Source organism: Gallinula chloropus (genome assembly GCF_964237585.1).
Source record: "Gallinula chloropus genome assembly, chromosome: 2".
NCBI classification, from domain to species: domain Eukaryota; kingdom Metazoa; phylum Chordata; class Aves; order Gruiformes; family Rallidae; genus Gallinula; species Gallinula chloropus.
This window is the reverse complement of record NC_140086.1, coordinates 34,817,127-34,840,224: the sequence shown is the minus strand read 5'-3', so window position 1 is coordinate 34,840,224 and position 23,098 is coordinate 34,817,127. Positions and strand designations below refer to the sequence as shown.

At 41.1% G+C, this 23,098-nt stretch overlaps 1 protein-coding gene across 1 annotated transcript in view; it reads right to left on the bottom strand.

Annotated features, from left to right (window-relative positions):
• The window catches only part of STAU2 (staufen double-stranded RNA binding protein 2), a 172,904-nt gene that overhangs the window by 60,442 nt on the left and 89,364 nt on the right, over window positions 1-23,098 (bottom strand). The window contains exons 12-13 of the mRNA XM_084260187.1: window positions 22,569-22,876; window positions 4,123-4,236 (exon numbers count right to left, since the gene is read on the bottom strand). Of these exons, the coding sequence (XP_084116313.1) occupies window positions 4,123-4,236; window positions 22,569-22,876 (422 nt within the window). The remainder of the gene's footprint in view (window positions 1-4,122; window positions 4,237-22,568; window positions 22,877-23,098) is intronic.

The following is a 23,098-nucleotide window of genomic DNA, read 5'->3' as shown; positions in this document are numbered from 1 at the left end:
CAATTATTACAAAACCACTACAGTTAGTAAGATTGAAACTATGTCATAGGTCATTCTGTATGACACAAGCTATCAAATTTAACCCAGCTACCATTACAATGAGTCAAATAATTTGCCTTCAGTGACGTACATCTCTAACAAGTTCGAGTATTGACTAGAATTCTTTAGAAGTAGAGATCTCTATTTCTTTCAATAGCTTGCTCTGACAGCATTACATCTTCTAACTAAAAGTTCTTGGTATGTCTGTGCTCAAGAATTCAAAGAGCACTTCATATAACCCAGCTTGCAAAATCTGAAAGATATTTATTAGTATTGGTAACGAGCAATTCAGTGTTCAATACTTCAAGAAGCTAAGAAAGCAGAACCCTCTAAGACTTTAAGCAGTAGAGAAGACATCTTTATCCATTTGGTTGGTTTTTTGAGCACTCTCTTCCACTTAGCTCTACCTCAGTCTCCTTATCCCACTTCTGTGGCCGTTAGACACTCACCGCTCCACTGCATCGCACTTTGTTAGCTTTTTGCTCCATTCCACCTATTTTTGCTTACATAACCACTTATCTTTGATTTTTTCCTTTTTCTGTCTCCCACTCCTCATACCTTGAATTTTCTTAGTGACATAAATAGGACAACTACCTCAACTTCCTTTCCGTTACTTTGTATCGCCCACGTTCAATTCATTCCTCAGCTTCACACTCTATGTCTAAAGTCCATCATAACCCCTGAGAATAGGTTGTCTCCAGTCCCATAGCAGGACTCATTACCAGGTTTGCTTGAGAAAACCAACAGAAAATGGTGACCATTGTGACTAAGAGTTGCTTGTAGATAAATTCTAGTGAAAAAAAACCCACCCAAATACTAGTAGCCTTTAAGGAAAGAGAAACTTATAGGTATAGTCAGACACCAGGAAACAGAAAATAAAAAAAAAAAAACACTCAGGAAAATATATTCTAAACCCCATTAAAGTTCTACTAAAGACTTTAGCATACCTGAATGTAAAACCCAACAAAACATGTGGCAGGGTAGACAGCAGTGGTACTATAGGAATGTTTCCCGTTTTTACCAGCAATTGCTTCCACAACACTGCTTCGTGATCAAATGAGATATGCCTTGTCCATCAGACATTTGAAATACACACTAATTAGTGTACAAGTATGAAATGTTTATTTTAATCTGGAATTGCCTAAATTAAGTATGTGGGGAAAAAATTTAAACTCATTAAAACCACAAGCTAAACCAATCTAAAGAATGAAAACTCCCTACAGAGTATGGGAAAAAAGTTAAGTGTCTTGAAAACCTGCTGCCTCAAGTCCTGGCATATTTGAAAAAGCAAGATAATGTACTTATGTAGGATTGTAACCACACTGGTATCTGCTGGGCAACAAACCTCCCACTGGATGTGAGCAGAGAGATACATTTCAAAAGACAAGTCCAAACTAAAAGGTAGATTATAGTGCTGGGGTTGCCTTTGGGATTCAGGTTAGCTTTTTCTTTCTTTTGGGTTTTTTTTTGTTTTTTTTTTTCATTTCCCCCCACCCATTTCTGTTACTTTTTTATCAAGGTATGGGGTTCTTATGCCATTTGTCTTCTGACAAATCTGGTATACAGCTTTTTTTAATTAGATATTCTCACACTAAAGATTCCACCACTTTCCCCCAAACTATTCCAGAGTGTCATTCAGACAGACTTCCATTTAGCAAACTAGAAATTATAGAATCTATACTTTAGAATAGACATGAGAAAAATGATATTCATAAGCACAGAAGTCCACAGGTCCTGAGGTCAAATCATGTCAGGCTCGCTGACACAAATCAGCATGTCTCCATTGAAATCATGGGCCTTCAGGTGACTAGTCCATCCTAATTGCTGTATGATATAACACAAATTATTTGAAAGTACCAGATTACATAAGAAGAGTTTCTAGAATTTAACTTTTATAGCATACGTCTGTCTTGTGCTTACTTAATTTGAAAGTCTAAAATGTGAATAATTCAGCTTACCAAAGGTACAGCAGCTCTGTCTCTTATTTTTGCAATAACAGTATCAACTAAACCTTCTGTGAGGGAAACTGGAAAAGCAAAATCATACCAATCACACAGGAACAGGAAAGGGGATTTTTTTTTTTAGTAAGTTGAATAAAGACTCAAGTTTTGTCATTAGTTAATTAATTCCAGTGACTGGGAAGCACTTGATGTGCTTTCTGTTTGTTTGCTAATGATTAATTTTCCCTACCTATCCAGGTGATGTCTCAATCCAGTCCTGCCGCTCCCTTACCAAACACAACCAGTCAGTATCACCCCTCTTGCCCAGAAAGTGGAATTCCTTTGGATTCCTGAATCCTGTCAAGGATGCAGATCTATTTTGTGGACCACTGGTTGGCACTTGGCTTTTAGTTTATTTTTATTTTCTCTGGCTTTCAGCTCAGATGAAACTTTTGCACAGGTGATGTGGGTTCAAGTAATGCAACAAGCACCCCATTGTGCAACGACATAACATCTTTGTCCTTTTTAAGAACCATGTTGGAAATTACATAAAACCAGTGATGAATATTTTTAAAACTTCAAATTGAAGCAAGTTTAGGAACTTCTAGTTATATAATGGCCCAAGAAAACTTAATTCTGCCTATTTTATCTGTATTTTTTCCCTCCCAGAATAAAATCCTCTTTGGAGCACCAAATGGATATACCTGGGATCAAACTAGTGGTGCACATAATCTGGAATTCCCTAATTTCTAGATGCTTGCATTTTCAGGCCCAATAACACTTTTTCACATTGATGTCTTAAATATATAATTATTCAGATGGCTTAAATGTGCTTTTTGCTTACAAAGTCTTTTTTCTGTTTACATATCATACTCTAGCCTAAATAAATGCGAAGACAAAGGCCAAGCTGGCTGGTAGCCCAGAACGTAGTTGTCACCAAACTGACAGGGACCACCTTAAATTCATTTAAATGTCTAAATATTGTATTTGAGTTATAACTAAATTTTAAAAAGCGATTTTTACTGAAAGGAAAACGGACTGACTTTAGAACAGCATAAACAAGTTGCTGGATGAAATGAGAATTGGATGTTGAAGCCTGGTCTGACTTACCACCGCTCTCCATTACTCTAAAACACCAAACACTTAAGGACAGGAAGTATTCTCATGTTACCATGTAAATAACTAATGTGCTTAGTTTATGTTAACAACTAACTTAGAAACTTCCAATTAAAAGAAAACCACCACCATCACCAATCAAAAATACAGCTAGGAGTGTCTGAAACTTTTGCCCAGAAGTAATGAATTCTCATAACTCTTAAGGTGACTTGTCCATTTTGCTTAGAGCATCTTACGTAAGAGTCTGGTAAAGTGTATGGGAAATGTGAACACAGTAAGAGCTAAAGATGGCCAGCAAAGGCAAATAAAAATGGTACTTCTTCCAACGTACTGAAGATCGGAAAGGTGCAAGGTTTGTTTAAAAGATTTCTTCTACTTTCTTCCTTTTTGCTTTTAAAATTTTTGGAGTATCAAAGCCTTGCCTTGCTTTTATATGTAAGAGCAATGGGGGACAAGAAGGCTAGAATGGAGGTTCCCCTCAATGCCTGTATGAAGCAGCAGGGTGATGAGTGGCTGAGATTTTTTTTTCTTCTGGCTTTTCACCAAAAGCTGGAATTAAACATTTTAAGGACAGCCAAAACAGAGTTGTACAGTCCGATTAAAAATCCTTGTCCCCTCTCAAAGGCCACTTCCTTGTGACAGATGATGGCTAGAGAGGATGGGTTCATCTCTGCTTCTGCAGCTACCCATAATCTTCTAGTAAAATTAGGACAGACAAGACCTGATATCTACTTAAACAAAACCTTTGCAGAAACCTTATGTCTGACTTTAAAACCAAAGCATGTTCTTCAGGCTTTCCTACTATTTTTAAAACATACATAAAAGGCCACATAGTTTTGTCTCCTTTTCGGGTCACTCTTGAGATCCAATCAGGACTTTATTACAGCACCATAGGCAAATCCCAGTGACAAGAACATGCCATATGAAAAGCACAAGATGTGTTGAAATTTAAAACTTCCTGATGCTGACATTCTGGCCTTACTAGATATTAATAAAATTACAAGAGTGCGGGGTGAAGGTATTATACCTGGTCATGGCTGGCTTCAATGGAGCTTCCGATACCTTGGAAAGTCATCTGCACAGGAGACAGTGTCAAACAGGTCATACACTCTTTGCCATTTTGTCTATCACTGTAGTGTACCTATAACAGAATAACATACGTAATCTGCTAAACACCAGGTTTGTACAAGGGTGTCATGCTAAAATACTGTCCCTTTTCAACAAGTTCGTAAGAAGAATTCCAAACATTTACATTGAATTCATCTTTAATATAAAACAAGGAGTGTGTAAAGTACTCTAGGTAGTCATTTACTGAACTATTGGGCCAAATTTCCTGATATGTTTATTGGATAGTTTCTAAAGAGCTGTGTCCTTCAGTTTCTGAGACCTCTGAGACTGAATTCAAGATGTTGCATCTATACAGGTGTAAGAATCTTGTTTCAAGTTATAGTTTCCAGCCTATATGTCATGTTAACAGCATTTTGAAGCTTAGTTATAAAACTTCCATGTAGTGTATTATACCTCCAAAATAATAGATTGAATTTTTCATTTGTAATGCCACTGCTATCAAAATGAACTTTTTTTTATATGGTGACATAATGTTGTATATTTGAATTGGATTTTGTAATTAAATCAAAATGGCAGATAACATGGAGAAGAATTCACATTCTTCTTAAGATGCCTAAGTTACTCTTTTCTAAGAGTAACTCATTCCTGACTGATGTCAAGATATACATGTTGAGCCTGAATCTTGCATGAAATACAGAGGAAGATGGTGCTTCCAACTGAATTATTTTCCTTGCCTCCAGGTTCCCCTCAGAGTGCTTAAATCACCTAAAGAAAAGGTGTGTTTTACTACGCTGAGACAAAATGAAATTAAATGTTGCCAGTGTTGCATTATTAAGAACAGGTTGCCACTCATGCCCAATGGCTGAGACATCACAGTTCTCTGCACAGCTCCTGTCTTTCAGACAGGCAGATCACGCACTTTGTTCTAGGGGAGAGGTGGAATTCAGTTTATGGTGGTAATTTACATTGGCTGTGTGACCCCTGTCAGAAATGGAAAGAGAGCTCAGCTCTGCTGGAGACAGACCTTTTATGTGAGTGTCTATTTACAGCTGTATTGCTCTCAGGCAGAAGTTACACAATAAAGCCCCATCTCGACATTTAGGCTGAAAAACTGAACTTTGTGATTTCTGAAGACAACGAGGAACCGTATTAGGTGGCGGAAGTGATGTATAACCACACTGAACTGCACACCGTGCGTGTGAAATCCCCAGTGCCTAACTCTTCCTTGCCACAGGTGCGAGCTGGGGACACTACAGCTGAAGCAAAACTAGCTGAGTGAGAGGAAAAATGAGTCTGTGAATTTCTTGACCGACAACACATCGAAACAGTTTTGCTGCAGCCAAAAGTGAGACACAGAACATGAAATTCTTGTACTGTGCATAGAAATCACGATTTCACTCAGCCCTTCTTAAAGCTTTCTGGATTATCCCTGCTTCTCTTCCTCTCAACCCCCACAATATGTGCCTACTAAATTGCCTGTGGCTCTCTGCCAGAAAAGCCATACTACTTACTTAGAAACCACAAGAGGCCCCTTCACATATACAAAGGTTTAACTTTGATTAATCAAAAGAGGTATGAGGGTATGAAATTTGGCTTGTGAATATAAACCCAAGTTCTTGAAATGTCGGGGACTACTGTTATGACAAGGACTTATCAAGCTTCCACAACTGTGGTAACTGGTTGCAAGCTAGGTGTTGTGCTGGGTACACGTTGTGGGAATGCGACATGGAGAAATGGGGCAGAAAAGCTCAAGAGGACGTCTGAAAATGTGACGTGGCAATAGGAGCAAAAGCTGGTGACCAACAAAATGGCCTGTCTTAGGGCACGAACAGAAAAAAGGCACTTTCTGAACTGCATGGCGTGTTTATAGGCTTATTTTTCAGGAGAACAATATGAGTAAGGTTACACTTCACTAAAATCCACTGGAATGAAGCAAGATTAACAAGCTTAAAAGAGCAGGAGATATCCAGAGGAAAAATTATGATTAGTATTATCTGCAATTACAATTGGTACTGTCTGCAATAGCAGATTTGATCCGCGCCCCCTCTGGAGTCCCATGTTGAAATTGTAATAAATTCAGGATTTTGCTATCTTTCTAGGATTAACTTTCCCAAAGGAATTTAGTGATACACTTATGGCCTCATCTGAATCTATCAATCCCATTACTTTGAAATTTCTTAAACAACAATCCTTTAATTATCTCTTGCCCCACTGAAGCTCTTCAGCTGAGCCAAAATAAACCAAAGTTTAGGGTTTTTGTCAACCAAGAGTGCTGGCTATTTACTGATTTGAGCAGAATGTCCAAAATAGGCACTCAGAAATAAATGCCAGTAGTCGAATAGCTACAAATAGTCTGAGTAGCAGCAGATGCTTCTAGGTTTTTGGCCAGCAGTATGTTGCAAATATTTCAGTTCACATGCCCATGCTATTCTCACAGCGTATGGGAGGAACCTGAATGTCTATAAACCTAGTTTAGGAATATATAATATCTAAGGCAGGGGAGCATGAAGTCACAGCAAATACTTGATTCAGTATCTGTGATCAAGGACTGGTGACTGAGGGCTGGCCAACCGTGATTACGAGGCCATTACTGAGATTCACAGTGACTATAATACTTTCCTAAGTTCCTCTGTGCTTTAAGAGTCAAGAGTGCTCAACCACAGCTCATTTCTGCAGTAACTCTGTTAGGCAGGTAAGGACACTTCGTGGACAGATGTTAAATGACTCATCCAAATTCACTGGCAGAAGTGAATGGCAGTGCTGGGATTATGACCCATCATTACAGCCTCTGGCCTAACCACAACTGGTCGTTTTCCCTTTCCATACATTCTAGAGGTAATAAAGAGTTATGAAAATGATTGCTGCCTATGCCCAGGACCTAATTTTCAGGCTTCAATTTTTTGTAATGGAGGGACATTCACAAATTAGCTCAGTGCATTTTAAGGATTAAACAGCAATGAGAGTTCACTTATTAAAATTCAGAATGCTTTATTTGGATATCATATAAGCAGAGATTTTATAGAACAGCATTAGGATCTGGTTAGAAAATAATGGCCAGCATACAGACGTCTGTAGCAAGGGTTGTGCAAGTTTCTACGTAAAACACGAGTCTCCAGCCTTGGACTATTATGAGTGATTTACACATAATTCTCCTCCAAGATGTGTTTACATAACACAAAGCACTGCCACAGGAAGATCCTGGCAATAACTCTAAATGTACCTGCTCATTTACTGGGAAAATCATACAGCGCTGCTAGCTTTTCTCCTGGGTAACTTACACACATGGAGTACCTGAGATGAATCACGTATAACCAGCCCAGGAATCCCAGACACAGCACTCAGCTGCGCTGTGTGGACTGGGCACAAAACCTCACCGTGCAAAACAGAAATGTGCATCCCAGGCATCAAAATAAGGAAATCAGTTCTAGAAGTAATTTTTTTTCACGAGCACGTGCCATGGATTGACTCATACATGGGCGCTTCTGTGTCCAATGTTCTCAGGAGATGCAATGTTATGCCCTTTTCAGAGATTACATCGGCCAGGAACAAGCCACAGGGTACAAGTGTGGATACAGGGGTACTACTAACAGGCACGTGTACAGAAATGAATGTGAAGCTCTGAAACCACTTGACAACCATGTTGAAATTTGGCCCTCGGTTTTCATATTTTAAATTGCTGAGGAGATGCAAATATTTTGATGGATGTTTATAGCTTCACATAAAGGAAGATACAGGATGAATGTTTACGACCTTGCAACTGAATGTGGAATGGCATAGCCAAAATTCTCAATCATACATGTTATTTCACAGAGGAAACCCTAAACGACACTGCCTAAAACTGCCTAAGAAATTACATTTAAGGTTACTTCTATCATAATGCTTCTCCAAAAGCAGGAAATTTCCCATTTCTTTTGTATTTATAATGTCTCTTGAATCTGACTTTACTATATTACCCTTCCCCACGTGCAAGTGTTCTTACAGAAACTAAAAATAACGCAGGATTTGTCTTGCAATAAGATACTTCAATACACTGGGTCAATACTTAATTTCAGATAATGGCCACAGTTAATCTGCATCAATTATTCTGTAAAGACAGTGTCCTAGCTTCAAGCATGGGGTAGTGTGCTGGTCTTCAGTGAGCACTTCTGCATTTGAACATGTGTGCTTGTGGATGAACAAGGGCTGTGGCTCAGTGATTCACAGCTGAGGAAGGTGATAGACCTGTTACACTACTACACAGTAGCTAAGTTGATCTGTAATACACCAAACTAGTGTTAGAAACGAGCCAACTGTGCATCAACAAGAGATTGAGTGGAGCAAAAATAAAGGCTACTACTTTCACACACTGCTGCTTAGATGTTCACAGTTTGAAGCGCAACTTCTGCCCGGCCAAACACTTTCTTTCTAGAACATTTATTAACTTAAAAAAAATAATATGAATTACCAAAAGAAAGAAGTCATCTGTGACATTGGAGTTCATGTTTCCAAACCAAAACCTACTCTGAGTCAAAGCATCAGCAGGAGTCTTAGAATGCTAGACAGAAATAAACTAGGTAATAAAATGCCATTATGTTCAGCAAGGCACAAATCTTCTGGATTGACAAGCGCAGACTATTTTGTTAGAACAAAGGATGGTATTCCTTTAAATCTGCCCCTTAAAGTGAAAGCACCCTACTTACTCCTGAATTTAGAGAATAGTTTCCAAGCTTTTACATAGGTTGCTCTGTATTTACAGCAACGAGCATACCAAAATAGGCTTAAAAAAGAGATGTTAGAATAGTCATTTTCCTTTAGCTTCCTGGTGAGATACCTGTCTGCTTCATATTGGTCTTTCTTCTTTCTCTTTCTCTTGCTCATCTACTATTACTCATGCAATCCACTAAAAAAAATTGAAACAGTGCTGTTTGTTGGGGCTGAAACTGTTTCATATATATTTATTGGTAAAGAAATACTTCTGGCATGAAAATAAATTAAAGATAATTTCTAATGTCAACCATTTTCTCAAAGCCTCTATTAGCAGTTTTCACAGTGTAGCATTCTAGTACTTAAAAGCATAAATCCTTGTATTATCCATAGGGCTTTCTTAACAAATAACTGATTACCCTTTTGGATGTGGACCAGTGTGACAGAGGCTCTGAATACCACTTCACCTTCTTACTACCTGCTTTACAATTCCAACTATTTTATGTGTGAAAGTAGGACTACAGTAAAACAAAAAAAACCCTTAAAAATTGGGGGGGGGGGGGGGGGGAATTCCTGTTCTATGAACAAAGTTGAAGCACAGATACAAAAAAAAAAAAAAAAAAGACTGAGATGAAAATAATTGTCCCAGATGAAAAAAATAAGACACACAATAAAAGAAATTTCAAAAAAAAAAATCAGAAAAATGCGTTGAATCAAACTGTTTCCTGCAACGCTGGAGTTCCTTGATGTAGTGCGATTACTAAATATAGTATTTTACTAATCTCAGCAGGGAGCTGGCTAACTGCGTGCCCGTCAGATGTTTTTAATGGTCGCCCCCCGTGGACCAAATCTAAGGAGTGCATGAAAAACACCCACATTTAAAAAAGCCCCTTTGCTAGATCATTAAGGAAAGATAAAGGCCTGTACATTCGGATGTGATATATAACACAATCATCGTGTCAAGAAAACATATGTTTGATTAGCGCGCCTCGGGTTCATTAATCGCTGTGTCGGCTTCACAGCAGTGGGCAAAGTTTCCACCGTAGCTACTGCACAGAAGGGTAAAGATACTCAGTAGCTTAAAGACTGACAGTTTGGCAGTAAATCTTGAGCTATTCCAACATGCTCCCCTCTCACAGTCCAAATAGCAGCTCCGTCGTAGTCTTAAATCTTCAGTAAAATACAGTCCTAGGGTTTAGCTCAAGAAATAAACCACTACGGCACCTAAATAGGTAACAACCAGCAGACCTAGGGCACTGTCACAGGTTCCTGTGGGAGTATTTTACATTCCTGACTACATTAATGCAGACACTTGGTATCTATGAACACGTGTGAAGTATAAACTAATCTGATCCAGTTCACAAAGAGAACATATAAAATACCTGTTGAATGCAAAACAAGCCAATCGTCGGACCCAAAAAGCCTGTACATTGGGGTTTTCTTCATGCTATCTGGATATCCTCTGAATTCAGAGCTCCTGCTTCAGTGATGCAGGAGATCTGGAAAGCTTGCCATGTATTACACTCAGCCAAGCAAGGGAGACCCAGCTCCATCCTACCTCTGGATGTGATCACGGAATCACGGAATGATAGGGGTTGGAAGGGACCTTGAGAGATCATCTAGTCCAACCGCCCTGCCAGAGCAGGATCACCCAGCTTAGGTCACACAGGATGTTTGGTTCTAATTAAGAGAAAATTAGCTAACACTGCTGTGGCAGCAGCATAAGGAAGCTCAGTACAGGAAGATGCTTACTGATTACCTTCTGCTTGTTAAACCTTAATGCAGGTGTTTATTTATGAAGTCAGCCTTCCCGTGGAGTGCATGCAAAGAAAGCAACCATCCTTTCAATGGGTGGCATTCAAAAGCATGAAGAGACCTGCTGGTCTGATAGGGAAGCTGAAATCAGGAGATGGGATATGGTTTTCCATAAAAAATCACACACTGAAGGATGGGAGCCCTGTCAACCCGGGGATGTCCTGTTTTCATCACACAGCCAAAAAAATGGAGGGAGGTGAGGGACTGTGTGGTCTGCTAATAAAGTGCACGGAGGACAAGCATGGCATGGAGCATTTCTGGAGGAGCCTGTGTCTCAGGTATCATCCTGCACAACTGGGTAAGTGTCAGAGGAATTTGGTTAGTTTGGAGAGAGAAGGTAGTTTGGGTTTTAAATCCCTTTCTAGCAAAAGCACCAGTGGATGTGCACTTCCACCTACGCTCTTTTCCATCGTGAAGGTTGTCACTGGAGTGAAGGGTGGAGCAAGCGTTGGCTGTTCTCTCTTTGCACACCGTGTGCAGAAGCCCTGGATGCTGCATTAATGAAGAGGGAATGGGATCACTGTGAAGCTTTGAGCCCCAAAGTGGCTGCCTGAGTTTGCGGAACAGCCCGATGCTGATCTAGACACAGGTTTCGTGCACTAACCTAAATATAGGGCAGCATGTGCAAAGAACCACCATTCTTTAATTAAAACAAGACACGATCATTTCACTTCTCAACACTATCCCGCTTCATTGTTCTCCCAGTTCTGAATGAGACTGAAGGAGACCACATTCCAAAGCCCTTTGAAAGCTTCGGCTTCAAGCCACGGTGAGAGGAATAAACTGCAACTCGTCTCTTTTTCTCCTTTTTCACCTTTTCTTGTTGCTTCTCTTTTTAAGGGCTTTTGCTTGAAAGCCGAGTTCTCTTATTTTAATTAAAGCTAAACCCTAGCCTGCTAGGAATTCACCATAGCACCTTCAGGTTTTTGCCAGCCAAAACTCCCAGTCTTTCAAAGTTCTGGCTGTATTCCAAGCCAAGGTCCGTAGCTGAGTTATCAAGTCACGTTAGGATTTACTCAGAAAGATTTTGGCAGGGAATGAGACCTGGTGCGTTTAGTGCTGGCTGCAGTATTCTGAGAGATCCTGACAGCTTTTAAACTTTTTCATACCTAAAGCCCCTAAATACTAAAATTGGTTATGAAAATACAATTCACATTTTTTTCCATGGACCAAGTTATGCACAGGGATATGTGAGAGGGTTTTAATGGTTATTTGCAAGATGCCGAAGAGAAAAGCTAAAATGTTCCCAAGGTGACATCCATACCACACCTGGGGACTCAGGCAACGCCATTAGCCAGTTATTCTCTATTCTTCTTTCCTTTTAGAAACTGAAACAAAAAAGAAGCACCTGGCTGTTTCTGGGGGCAAGAAGAGCAAAACTCCAGCAGTAGTTGAATAAAGGACTTGCTTTTTTGTGAGAGGGAGAGAGGTAACAATGGCCAGAATAGAAGAGAGCTACTTTAGACAGATTTCTGGACAGAAGCCAGGTAGCTGGAGACCTCGTGTCAGGAAATTTACTGCCCCTTGTAGCTAGATTTGCATTTGCTTTCCTGATCTTGCATGCTCTTAAATTAACTCAGAAACATTCTGCCTGCAGCAAGTACTCCCTCCCGCAGTATGCTCTGAGAATCAAGATGCTGAGAGTCCAAACCTGCGTATCTTTCCTTAAAGAAACTGGCATGAGAACAATTTTTATGGTTGTTTTTTTATCCAGAATGGCCACCACTACTGCGACTGCCTTTGAGGACAAAAATCAAATAATACAGACTAGGTGGCTTATAGTCAGCAGAAACATTTCTGAAACTAATAAAACCAGAGACACTCTGGGCAACTGCAAGCTGTGGCACTGCCTACCTTCTCTCTCAAGTTAGCCAATTAAAAAACCTTAGAGATTAAGTCCAGGTTCTTTGATTTTTTTTTTACATGAAGTTCTCTCAAGACCACTTCTTGCTATCAGCTTGTTCTGTTTCCTCCCTCCCTTTCACATTCCCAACATGTTTTCTTACTTTTGGCTAGCCATGTATGAATTTGGGTTTGGAGACCTCGAAGCCCTTACCTACATAACCCAGCCATTTAAGTTGATTTTCAGCGTTGTAGGACACCTGCAAGTTCCTGAGAGCCAGGGAAGGACTCTCAGTTAACAGGTGCAAAGCACAGATGTCACTAAAGTATCAATAAAATCCTGACTTATCTGCTTGCCTTGCTTGGAGGAAAGCTCTTTGTTACTCTGCATTACCTTTACAAGGAAAAGAGCAGCTGCCTCGGATAAACAGGGAAGTTTTGCAGCAAATAACCTGATAAAAAAGTGTAAGTTTTCTTCAGAGCACAAAGACAGCAGGTTCACACGGATAAAAGTTCTCCTATTTCCTGACTTCTGCCCAGCAGTACACAACTGTAAAGATGCCAGCGAACTGGGGAAAGAAAGCTGTGCTGCTTTTGGCCAGGATGGAGCTGAAATTTCTTCACAGCAGCCTGTATGGTGCTGGTTTGGATTGTTGATCAAAACGGCGTTGTTCGCAGTGCTCAGACAGCATCAAGACGTTGCTGCTGCAACACCGGGGGGTGCACAAGGAGTTGAGAGGGGACACAGCTGGGACAGCTGACCCCAGCTGACCCAAGGGATATTCCATACCATATGACATTATGGTTAGCATATGAGGTGCTGTGGGAAGACGAAGGGAGGGGGAGTCTTGGTGTTTGTCTTCTCTGGTAACCAGTACGTGAGATGATGGAGCCCTGCTTTCCCGGGGATGGCTGAACACCTCCCTGCCCATGGGAAGTGGGGAATGAATTCCGTCGTGTGTGGCTTTGGCTTTACCTCTTAAACTGGCATTATCTCAACCAGCCGTTTATGCACTTTTAACTCTGTTTTGTCCCTCATCCCACTGCATAGGGCAGAGCTGCTGCCGGGGATAACCCCTAATAGTCCTTTCTGGTACCCGACCTGGGATATGAGGGGATTCAACATAATGACAGCTTTGATCAGAGCATCTAGACTGAACTTACAGTTGGGTAGCTACTAATTGTCAGGCTCCTGTCCTTGCCATGGGGCTTGCTTGCTTTGCTGCATATTTGGAGTCTAGGACTTGCTAGAGGCTGCTTTTCCCTGCTGGTGTTGCCTGTACTCCTTATTGTCCTGCTCTGCTCTGCTTTGCCTGGGAACACACTGATAACAGCAATGGGCTGGCACAAGGCCAGGGAATTGCTGCTGCTCTTGGACTGCTGTACTGGGCAGGCCGGAACTCCAGTCCAGGGGACTGTGACCGTGGGTAAGTCCATGCTGGAATATGTGGCCATGGAGTAGTTCATACCTGAGCAGGTACAGCCCTGAAGGAACTGTGGCCCATGAGTAAGGTCACAATGGAGTGGGAACATCCCTAAGGGACAGTGGCCTGTGGATGAGCCCAAGCTGCAGGAGAAAGGGGAGGAGCTCACTGCCCCTGTCCAGTGGGACAAGGAAAGATGGTAATGGATACATCCCTTAATTGCTCTAACCCATCATTTGAGTTGCATTTTATAGGAAGTACCAGGAACCCCCTAAACCAGTGGAGGACAAGCCTCACAAGTAATGAAAGGGCAGCAGTAACTCCAACCTGAGCTGACTTTGGTGCCAAAGAACTCCACAGAACATACCACCTCTCCTGTCTCGAGCAATTACCACAATAGATGGGGGACAAAATTAACTCAATGGCTATTGGTGGACTTTTAAAAGGGGTGGCCTACAAACTGAAGGAATGGTATTTGTGTACACATCTAAGAACAGCAAGGCCAGGGTGGTTATTGAGCATCTGTTAGACAGTGTGGGACCTCAGTATGACGTAAATGTTATGGAATAAGGCGTAGAAAACACACTGGTTTTGGCTATGATGGAGTTAATTTTCTTCAGAGCAGTGTATGTTTTGGATTTTTGATCAAACAACCAGCATTGTTAGCACACCCATGTTCTAGCTATTGCTGAGCAGGGCTTACACAGAGCCAAGGCATTTTCTGCTCCTCATTGTGCCCCGTCAGTGAGCAGGCTGGGGGTGCACAAGGAGTTGGGAGGGGGCACAGCCAGGACAGCTGACCCCAACTGACCAAAGGGATTTCTCACATCATACAACGTCATGCTCAGCCATGAAAGCAGGGGAAAAAGAGGAGGAAGCGGGGGATGATCAATGTTATGATGTCTGTCCTCCCAAGTAAGCATTACACATGGTGAAGTCCTGCTTTCCTGGGGATGGCTGAACACCTGCCTGCCCATGGGAAGCAGTGAATGAACTCCTTGTTTTGCTCTGCTTGTGTGCAGAGCTTTTGTCTCTATCTCAACCCTGGAGTTTTCTCACTCCTGCCCTTCTGATTCTTTCCCTCATCCCACTGTGGGGGGGGTGACCAAGCAGCTGTGTGAGGCTTAAGCTGTCCACTGGAGTTAACCCATAATAAAAATCTGGAGTAATTTCAACATCAAGCAATAGTTTGGTAATTGGTGAAAGTGAAAACTTCACATCAGAAAGAAAAACAACAACAAAAAAAGAGTATCCAGAGAGACAGAAACTGAGATACTAAGGATTTTGTCAGCCATTTCTATAGGTGTCTGTACCCCCTGTGGGTAAGAGACCTGTGGAGGTTATTGTCCTGGCCACTAAGCACAGCACGGTACGAACACATAGGATGATGACAATACCCTTCTGAAAAAGACCAGATTTCAAGACTTGGTGATGACAGAGCACAACATCATTCCATGCATCATTTTACAGAAACTGGTGTGACCAACAAGCAGGTACAGTGCTAGTAAAACTTGAGTACAACACAAGGCACCAGGGCAGTAACCAAAAGCCCAATTCCACAGCTCGTTTCACAGAAGTGGGTACACATACTCCATGGCAACACAGTCACTCTTGAGCTACTTCAGGAGGTTTCACAAATCCTAATTTTTAAATACACTTTGAGTGCTGTGAATAAGGTGAATCAGGTGATGGCAGTTCCCTCTGTGCCTGACTACATGCTACTACTTCACAGCAATTTCACTAATGTCTGCAGTCTAGTCAGCCCTGCCAGGAAAGAAGTCTCCAAAGCTGGGGGGGAGGCAGGGTAGGAGTTGTCTAGCAGCACAGTTATGTACATAGAGTTATGGAGAGGGTGACTCCAGATGTGGGTATTTCCTTTAACAGCCTTATTTCAAAAATATTCTCTAACATTATTCAACATTTTCATTTTTTTAATATCTTAGTTTTCCCTGCTTTTTGGGAGATAAGATCTTCCTCAAAGAAGCAGGGTTTTTTATATTTAAAACCAGATTGCTGACACAGCCTTCAAATCCATTTTACAGTAATGATTCCAGGAAACACAGTGTTATAATTTCAAGAGCTTCCTTTATTGTTCAGGTTTTTTCTAACCTGAAAGAGTGAGTAGTCTTCTGCACTCCCCAGAATTGCTGGGATTCCAGTCCCAAGCTGACACCAGCCACAAACCTTTTTGCAGCCATCATGTTAAGGGACAGAACAGCATCATCTGGGTTTACATTTTTTTAGCACTTGCTACACACTTTCCCTCATTGGCTTTAGCTGGAGACTTGTTAAAACATGCCTTTTGATTCATTCATGTGAAGGGAACTTTCCAAATATGGTCTCTCTGACAAGTAACACTATAAGGTTATTTTCTGTCCTCTTTGTCCCATCCTGTAAGAACCATCTTTAGTATGAAGGGTGTTGGCCTCTTGTCCCTAAAAACTAGTGACAGGACAAGGGGGAACAGGTTCAAGTTGTGCCAGGGGAGGTTCAGATTGCATATTAGGAAAAAATTCTTCACCAAAAGAGTGGTGAAGCATTGGACCAGGCTGCCCAGGGAGCTGGTGGCGTCACCATCCTTGGATCTGTTCAAAAAACCAGGTAGATGTGGTGCTTCAGCACATGGTTTAGAGTTTACGGTGGTGTAGCACTGACAGATGGACTTAATGATCTTGCAGGTCTTTTCCAGCCATGATGATTTGATGATTCTATATTTGCAACTATATTCCTTACAACAGACACAGTACATAGAACCCTTCCCCCCAAAAGGCAGTAATTATTTTTTTTCCCCTCTAAAGTGATTTGGGGGAATCTGAGGTAAATCTCATCAGCCATAAGAGATGGTATGGATTTTGTCCAGCCTGCCCCAGCTCAGCTCCATTTCACCTCTAAATAAATGATTGCTTAACACAATCACTGATTAAACTTCTAGCTGCACCTTTTGCAGCCTAGGCTCAGTAGGTAACTACTGAGGAAGAGTGGAGTTGAATGGCACCGTGGGGACCACTTTATGCAAAGCAGCGAGCCACAGGAAAGAAGGAAAGAAGCAAAGAGAAGTTGCTGCTTTCTATCCTGACAGAGAAATGGAAATGAAAACAACCACAAAAAAAATGAAGATCGTCTGTTGTAAAAACTAAGGCAGGACCTTTGGGATGGGAAGGTAGCCCATAGTCCATCAGAGGCAGGAAATGCCCACTGACTTTCTGAGAAACCACGGAAACTTCATTTTAACGTGCTGCTTCAAAGCCCTCTACTACTGAAGCTTTCACCTCCACCACAGCATTCTTGTTACTCTGTTTTCATTTCTTCCCATCGGCAGCCTCAGCAGGGAGATTCTGCTGAGAGGGAGATGTGATACTGAGCATTTCTCACAAAGCTTTCACCTTATTTCTACTCGCCAGAACAATAAAAAGCAGTCCCACAATTCCCCTAGCTGTAGCCATTTGAATCTAGAGCCAATGGGGAACGCTTGGGGGGGTTTGTTGTCCTGCATGTTTTTCTCCCTAACCTTGCAATCTGTACCAATGAATTCTTGCCATTTTCAAAGCTAGTTCAGAGATTTATGTTCTGCGAGAGCTCAACAGACTGGTAAATGTCTTGCTCCAGCATTCTTCTCCTTCTTATTTATCATGGGGTTTTTTCCATGAATGTGACAAGTTTATGGAAAATTTTGTAGTGCAGTCCTGTTGCTCAAATCCACAACTGGAGTGTCACTCTGTTGCCTTCAGAGATACAACAGTTTGTACAAGTAAATGATCTGGCCTTAGTTTTCCAGTCCTAAGTTATACTGAAGATCACAGAAAACAAGTATCCTGGTGTGTTGGCAACGACCGATGAAACTTCAATTGAAAAAAGTCCTGCTTGCCGTGGGAAGAGAAACAGACTGAAAAGGGAGAAGATGTTGCTTTTACTGAGGTAAAAACCAGCTTCAGAGGTAAGAAAGAAGGGAAATAGTTGATGTCAAGACTCCCAGGGAGCACTTCCAAGTTAATTATGTATATTTCCCTGGGTCATGTAGCAAACAAGAACTAATGAAAAGAAAGCTGCTTCCATCTAGTAGAAGTCCAGCGAATTTTAATTTAACTATGTGAGCAACATTTCTTAATGTGACCTGCTTTGGAGGAGAACTTTGGAACTGAAACTACTGTTTCAGCCATCATCAAAGAAGGGGCACACTTGGGACACAAAATGTTAGTGAAGGACAATAAAGGCAACTGCATCAAATTTCAAGATACAATATGACGATAACAGTAATTTATATTTCAATTATTTTATATGGGTTTAACCCTGAATCCCTCACTCATTCCTTCTTGTATTAAAAATTTCCACAGAAGTCCAATCTGATTTTCATGACTGTGTCTAGGAGATGTGCTGGAGAGAGGGTTTCAGGCCTCATCATCATTAAAAAGACCAAGAACTGTTTCACCATCATGAACACTGTCAACAAGTTCTGACAGCTAACTTAATACTGGTCAAAGAGAAGGAGATTTGGGGTAAAGCAAGGTCGGGATTCACAACCCTTGCAAACTCAGGTGGGATGGATGTCAATGTCATCCACCATCCTTTATTTGGGAGGCTGGGCACCAGTTCTGTGGTGCTGCACTCAGCAGCAGCAGCAGCTAAATCTGAGAGACCAGCAGATGGTATGAACAACGGCTGTTTAACATGATACACCAAATCTGCAGAAGCCAGACTTGCCCCTTTGTGCTCTTCCTGTAAGTCTGTACATCCTTCAGCGAAAGCAGTGAGTAGACACCAAGGGAAGTACCGTTATCAGTTCCACCGGAATGACAACCCGCAGCGTGTGAGGAGGTGTCTGCATCAGATGACACCGGGCAGAAGTCTCAAAGGTAAGACTGACTGCAGGCAATGAGTCCACAGCATGGGGCAACAGCCCCAATTTGGAAAACACTAGGTAGGGTGTCTGGGTTACGAGTAAACTGGAAGTCAGGTCCTTAATCTGAACAGGTGTTTATGAAAATCCCAAGAAGCATCTATCTCTCACACCCTCTAAATGACTTGCTATTCGCATTCACGGTACCTGAGACAAATTTGAAAATGGTATTCAGGTGCTTTTTAAAGTTTTACCTGCTTATATGTATTTCTGCAGTGAGATCCAAGCACTTCTAGACCAATTTCCAAACCACACCTCCAACAAAGCAAAATGAATGTTTGTTTTGCTTAAAGCCACTGTAGGGAAAGATTTGAGCTCAGTGTCAACCTTTGTACCAAGTGTGTAAATTTAGATCAAGCCCAGTTCTGCTGACCATTCAAAACCATGAGCTGAAACATAGGGGCCACAAGTTAACCTGACTCTAGAGCATCCATCCAGCAGGACTTCTCCTGTGTGAGACATCACTCAGAAACACATGCCTTTGCTTTGGTTGGGGAAATGAGAAATACTTAGAAATGCCCAACAAAAAAACATTGAATTTCATCATGTATAAAATGGAACAGTTAACCACTAAAAAAAAAAAAGGCAGAAGGCAGAGGGGAAAAAAAACCCAAACAACAAACATACAAATTGTATAACCATTGCAATTAAAGGACTACATCATGTAGAAACTATATCCTGTGTGAGGTTTTATTATGTAGCCACCACGGAGGAAAAATTAAGATCTCTGAACCCTGCCAATGCAGCAAGCCAAGTATGGCTGCAGCCACGCAGCGGGGCTGACTGTGGGCACTCAGTCACAGCTTTTTAAAGTTTAGCTCTTTGCTTCATGGAAAATCCCAAGGGGACTTCCCACTGGCCTACCTGCAACTTCTGTTTTACCTCAGTGAAAACCAGAGGCTCAAATTTTTGAGGTGTAAACAGCTTCTCTGAATGTTTCCATTAAAACAAACTCTGAATAATTTGCTGCACTTTAACCGGCCGCAAAAATAACTGTAACTTTCCTAATCTAGTTACAAAGCAATGGCCAAAACACCACATAGGCACTTAAAAATAACAATTTTACCAAAGCTGAATTTTCCTTTAAACAATCTCCGGGCAAAGTCTGCAAAACAATTACCTGCCAGATCGTTTTCATAAATATGAAGCAAGCACTAAAAATGCTTTATTCAGAGTTTGTAAAGGCTTGCTTGAAGTATTTGTGTGTAATTATCACTGGTAATTTGAAGCCAGAGCCTTGAAAGTATCCAAGCTAAACACCTGTTTGTCAGTGACACTGAGCTGATGTTTATCAATTACAAATATCTTTAGAATAATAAGCTGCAAAAGATTAAAAAAAAATGTAATTTTTTAGTACTTTTTCATACATTGGTCCCAATAACTCTTAATATCAAGGGCTTACAATAGAACATGGCTGAGATTATATACAAACAGTTTAGAAGAATTTAAATTAAATAACCACATTTTAAGACATGTCCCCTGAAGCTAAAGAAGTTAAAAAAAAAAACCATTCAAATAAGCAAATAACATTTTTTTTACATTTACAAATGAAACACCATATGAGTATTTATTGATTTTTTTTTTAAAAATCCAAAAATACATTGTAACAGAACAGAATGTATACGTTCTTCAATGAAAGACAAAACTATGGTTATCATCTGGACCAGAATACAAATACATGCTAACAATTTAAAAATCATTTTGGGTTATTCAGGAAACATGAAACAAGCTAGCTGTTTGCAAATGCAGTAGTTTTCTACTTAGTAAATATGCCTGAGAAAGTTAACCTGTAAAGAAATCGGCTTTTAAAACTCTTAAACACAAAGAGCTTTCTAGGCTGAAATGGTGAAGAGACCTGTGATATGCCCCTGACAGGCCACCGAGCCATTTCCCACAGAGATTCTGTTCACTGCTCCACCTCTGCTCAGCCACCCAGCAGTGGCAGAGTTTCACATCGATACCAGGCTTACTCCAGCCAGCTGCTAAAGAGCACGCCAGGGTGATGTAAAACCATCAGCCACAGACACCGTGGGTAGATGTTCAGAATCGAGATTCTCTACCTTGGTTTGTATCAGGGCCAGGTAAAAAGTAGTAGTCTGGTGTAGGGTTGTGGTTTTTTGGCTCGAGGTAAGACCCTTTAAAAACAATTTCTACACAAGCATCTAGAATCCAAAGCATGAAAAAAACCACCCCAGGACAAACACAACTAATCGTTTTACAGTGACCACATACTGTAGGCAAGTAGGAATCGAGACAGTAACAGAAACTGTGCATTGGTTCTGTGAAATTAAAAGTGTTACTGGTAGACAACAAGCGACCTGACAGGATGTGAAAGCGAGCAGTGAAAACCTCAGGGATTGAATTTCTTTTCACTGGAATTCATCTGTTTCTACTGCAGGCAGGTAAGAAACGGAACTCAGGAAAACTGAATTCCTATTAGCAGCTTAGCTCTACTATGGTGAGGCTGAGACTTTGACCGTTTCTTGCATTAAGAGACATTCAAACTAATGGATCAGAAACAACATTTTATAAATGGAGACCAAAAGAAAGCTGATGTACATTTATAGACAGAAACAGTGTTAGGTCAAATCCACAACCGGTCATACCTGATAATATGCAAATGCAATTTAGCTATGCTTCTTATGCCAACAGAACATCTGACACTATTTCTTGAATTCTAGCAGCCTCTTTTAAATCACTTCCAACAACTGCATACTTTGCAAATTACATGGGCTTTGATGAAAAAAAAATAATCATTATCAGGCATGCAAAAATTCTAACAGAAACTTCCCATTTCCAGAATTTGGTTACATGATCAAATTACATATGCTACAACATATGAAACCAACTTTTCAAATGAAACAAATTCACAGCTTTGAAAAGAAAAAGGGGGGGGAAAAAAAACCCAAACCAAAACTCAGTAACCTACAACAGGAAGAAGAGTATTTCTACATAGCTGGCCCTAGCCTCCAATGGTGTGTACAACACAGCACAATGAGCTACTCTCCATATATGTGTGTAATTTTGCACGTAATGGTGACTGGGAAGAGGCTTCCTTTCCCCATTGTCCACACTGCAGAATGACTGGATGTACTACAGAGGCTGCCACTGTCCTATGACATGTAAGGTATTTGCCACTGCTGGGTACAGGCCATCTGCACTGACCCAGCGCGGTACATCTTACATTCTCTAGTATGGACTTGCCATGTCAAAACCATTCTGCATTGCTCTGACACCAGCTCTGCTCCAAGGCTGCACCTTCTGAAAGAAACGTTGTTCTACAGGTTACAACTAAGAGGTGCAGGGTAGAAACAGAGTAACGGCTTTAACGACCTGGCCCAGAAGATAAATGCGAAGTTAAGGTGGTGCATCAGTACCTTCTGGGTCAGAGTCTAAGAAAGAGACCAGTGCCAGAGCAGCATGTAAAGCTTCTAATGCCAAGAGGTGAAGACTCTCAAATAAATTCGTGTTAAAAGCATAATTTAAGCCTGCAATTATTTAAGCAGAATAAACAAAGGAGACAAAGATGGCCTGCAGTAAGGTGAATGGAAGAAAGGAACAAAAAAAAAGAGGAGGGACATGTACATTGGTGCTGGGTTTTATCTCCTGGACCCAGAAACTGCCTTGGACATGAACTAATTTTACAAGATAAGTTACATGCATGCCCACATTCAAGAGGGCAAGAGGGAAACCTTGATGGCAATGCTATGATTCTGGCTGAAGAGCTTCATTTTCCCCCTCCCATACCTGAAAGCCTTGAATCCTTGCCAAATACTCCAGCTGTTTTGAAGGCTGCACTGCAGGACAGGGAGAAGCAGGAGATATTCCTTTTAGACCTATGGCTTCGGCAGTTGGGGACGTTCCGTTCATGAGAAGTTCCCTGGCAATTGTAGCTGTGCTATTTGTTGTAGGAGATATGCTGAAGAAAGAGCTAGAAGTCTGGCTCATTTCTTTTGGTGACAAATAGCTTACAGTGGTACCAGGGGCTGATTTGTTGCGGCTTGCTTCCATCTCTTGATAAACATCAGGGGAGAGATGGAGTATTCCCTTTGGTGCTGAAAGTAAAAGCAAAGATCACTCTCATTACTCTAGAATGGATTTGACAGATAGACTATTTTCATTAACTTACTTGGCAGTGGAAAACAAAGCAAGCATTTAAAAGCAGTACCTTTTCTCCACAGAAACTGTAAATTAATTTGCAGGACTGATTTAGAAACAAAGCAAATCTGAAGAGCCCCTCTTCTTCCTCTTCCCCCACTCTTGTTAAGAAGGTACAA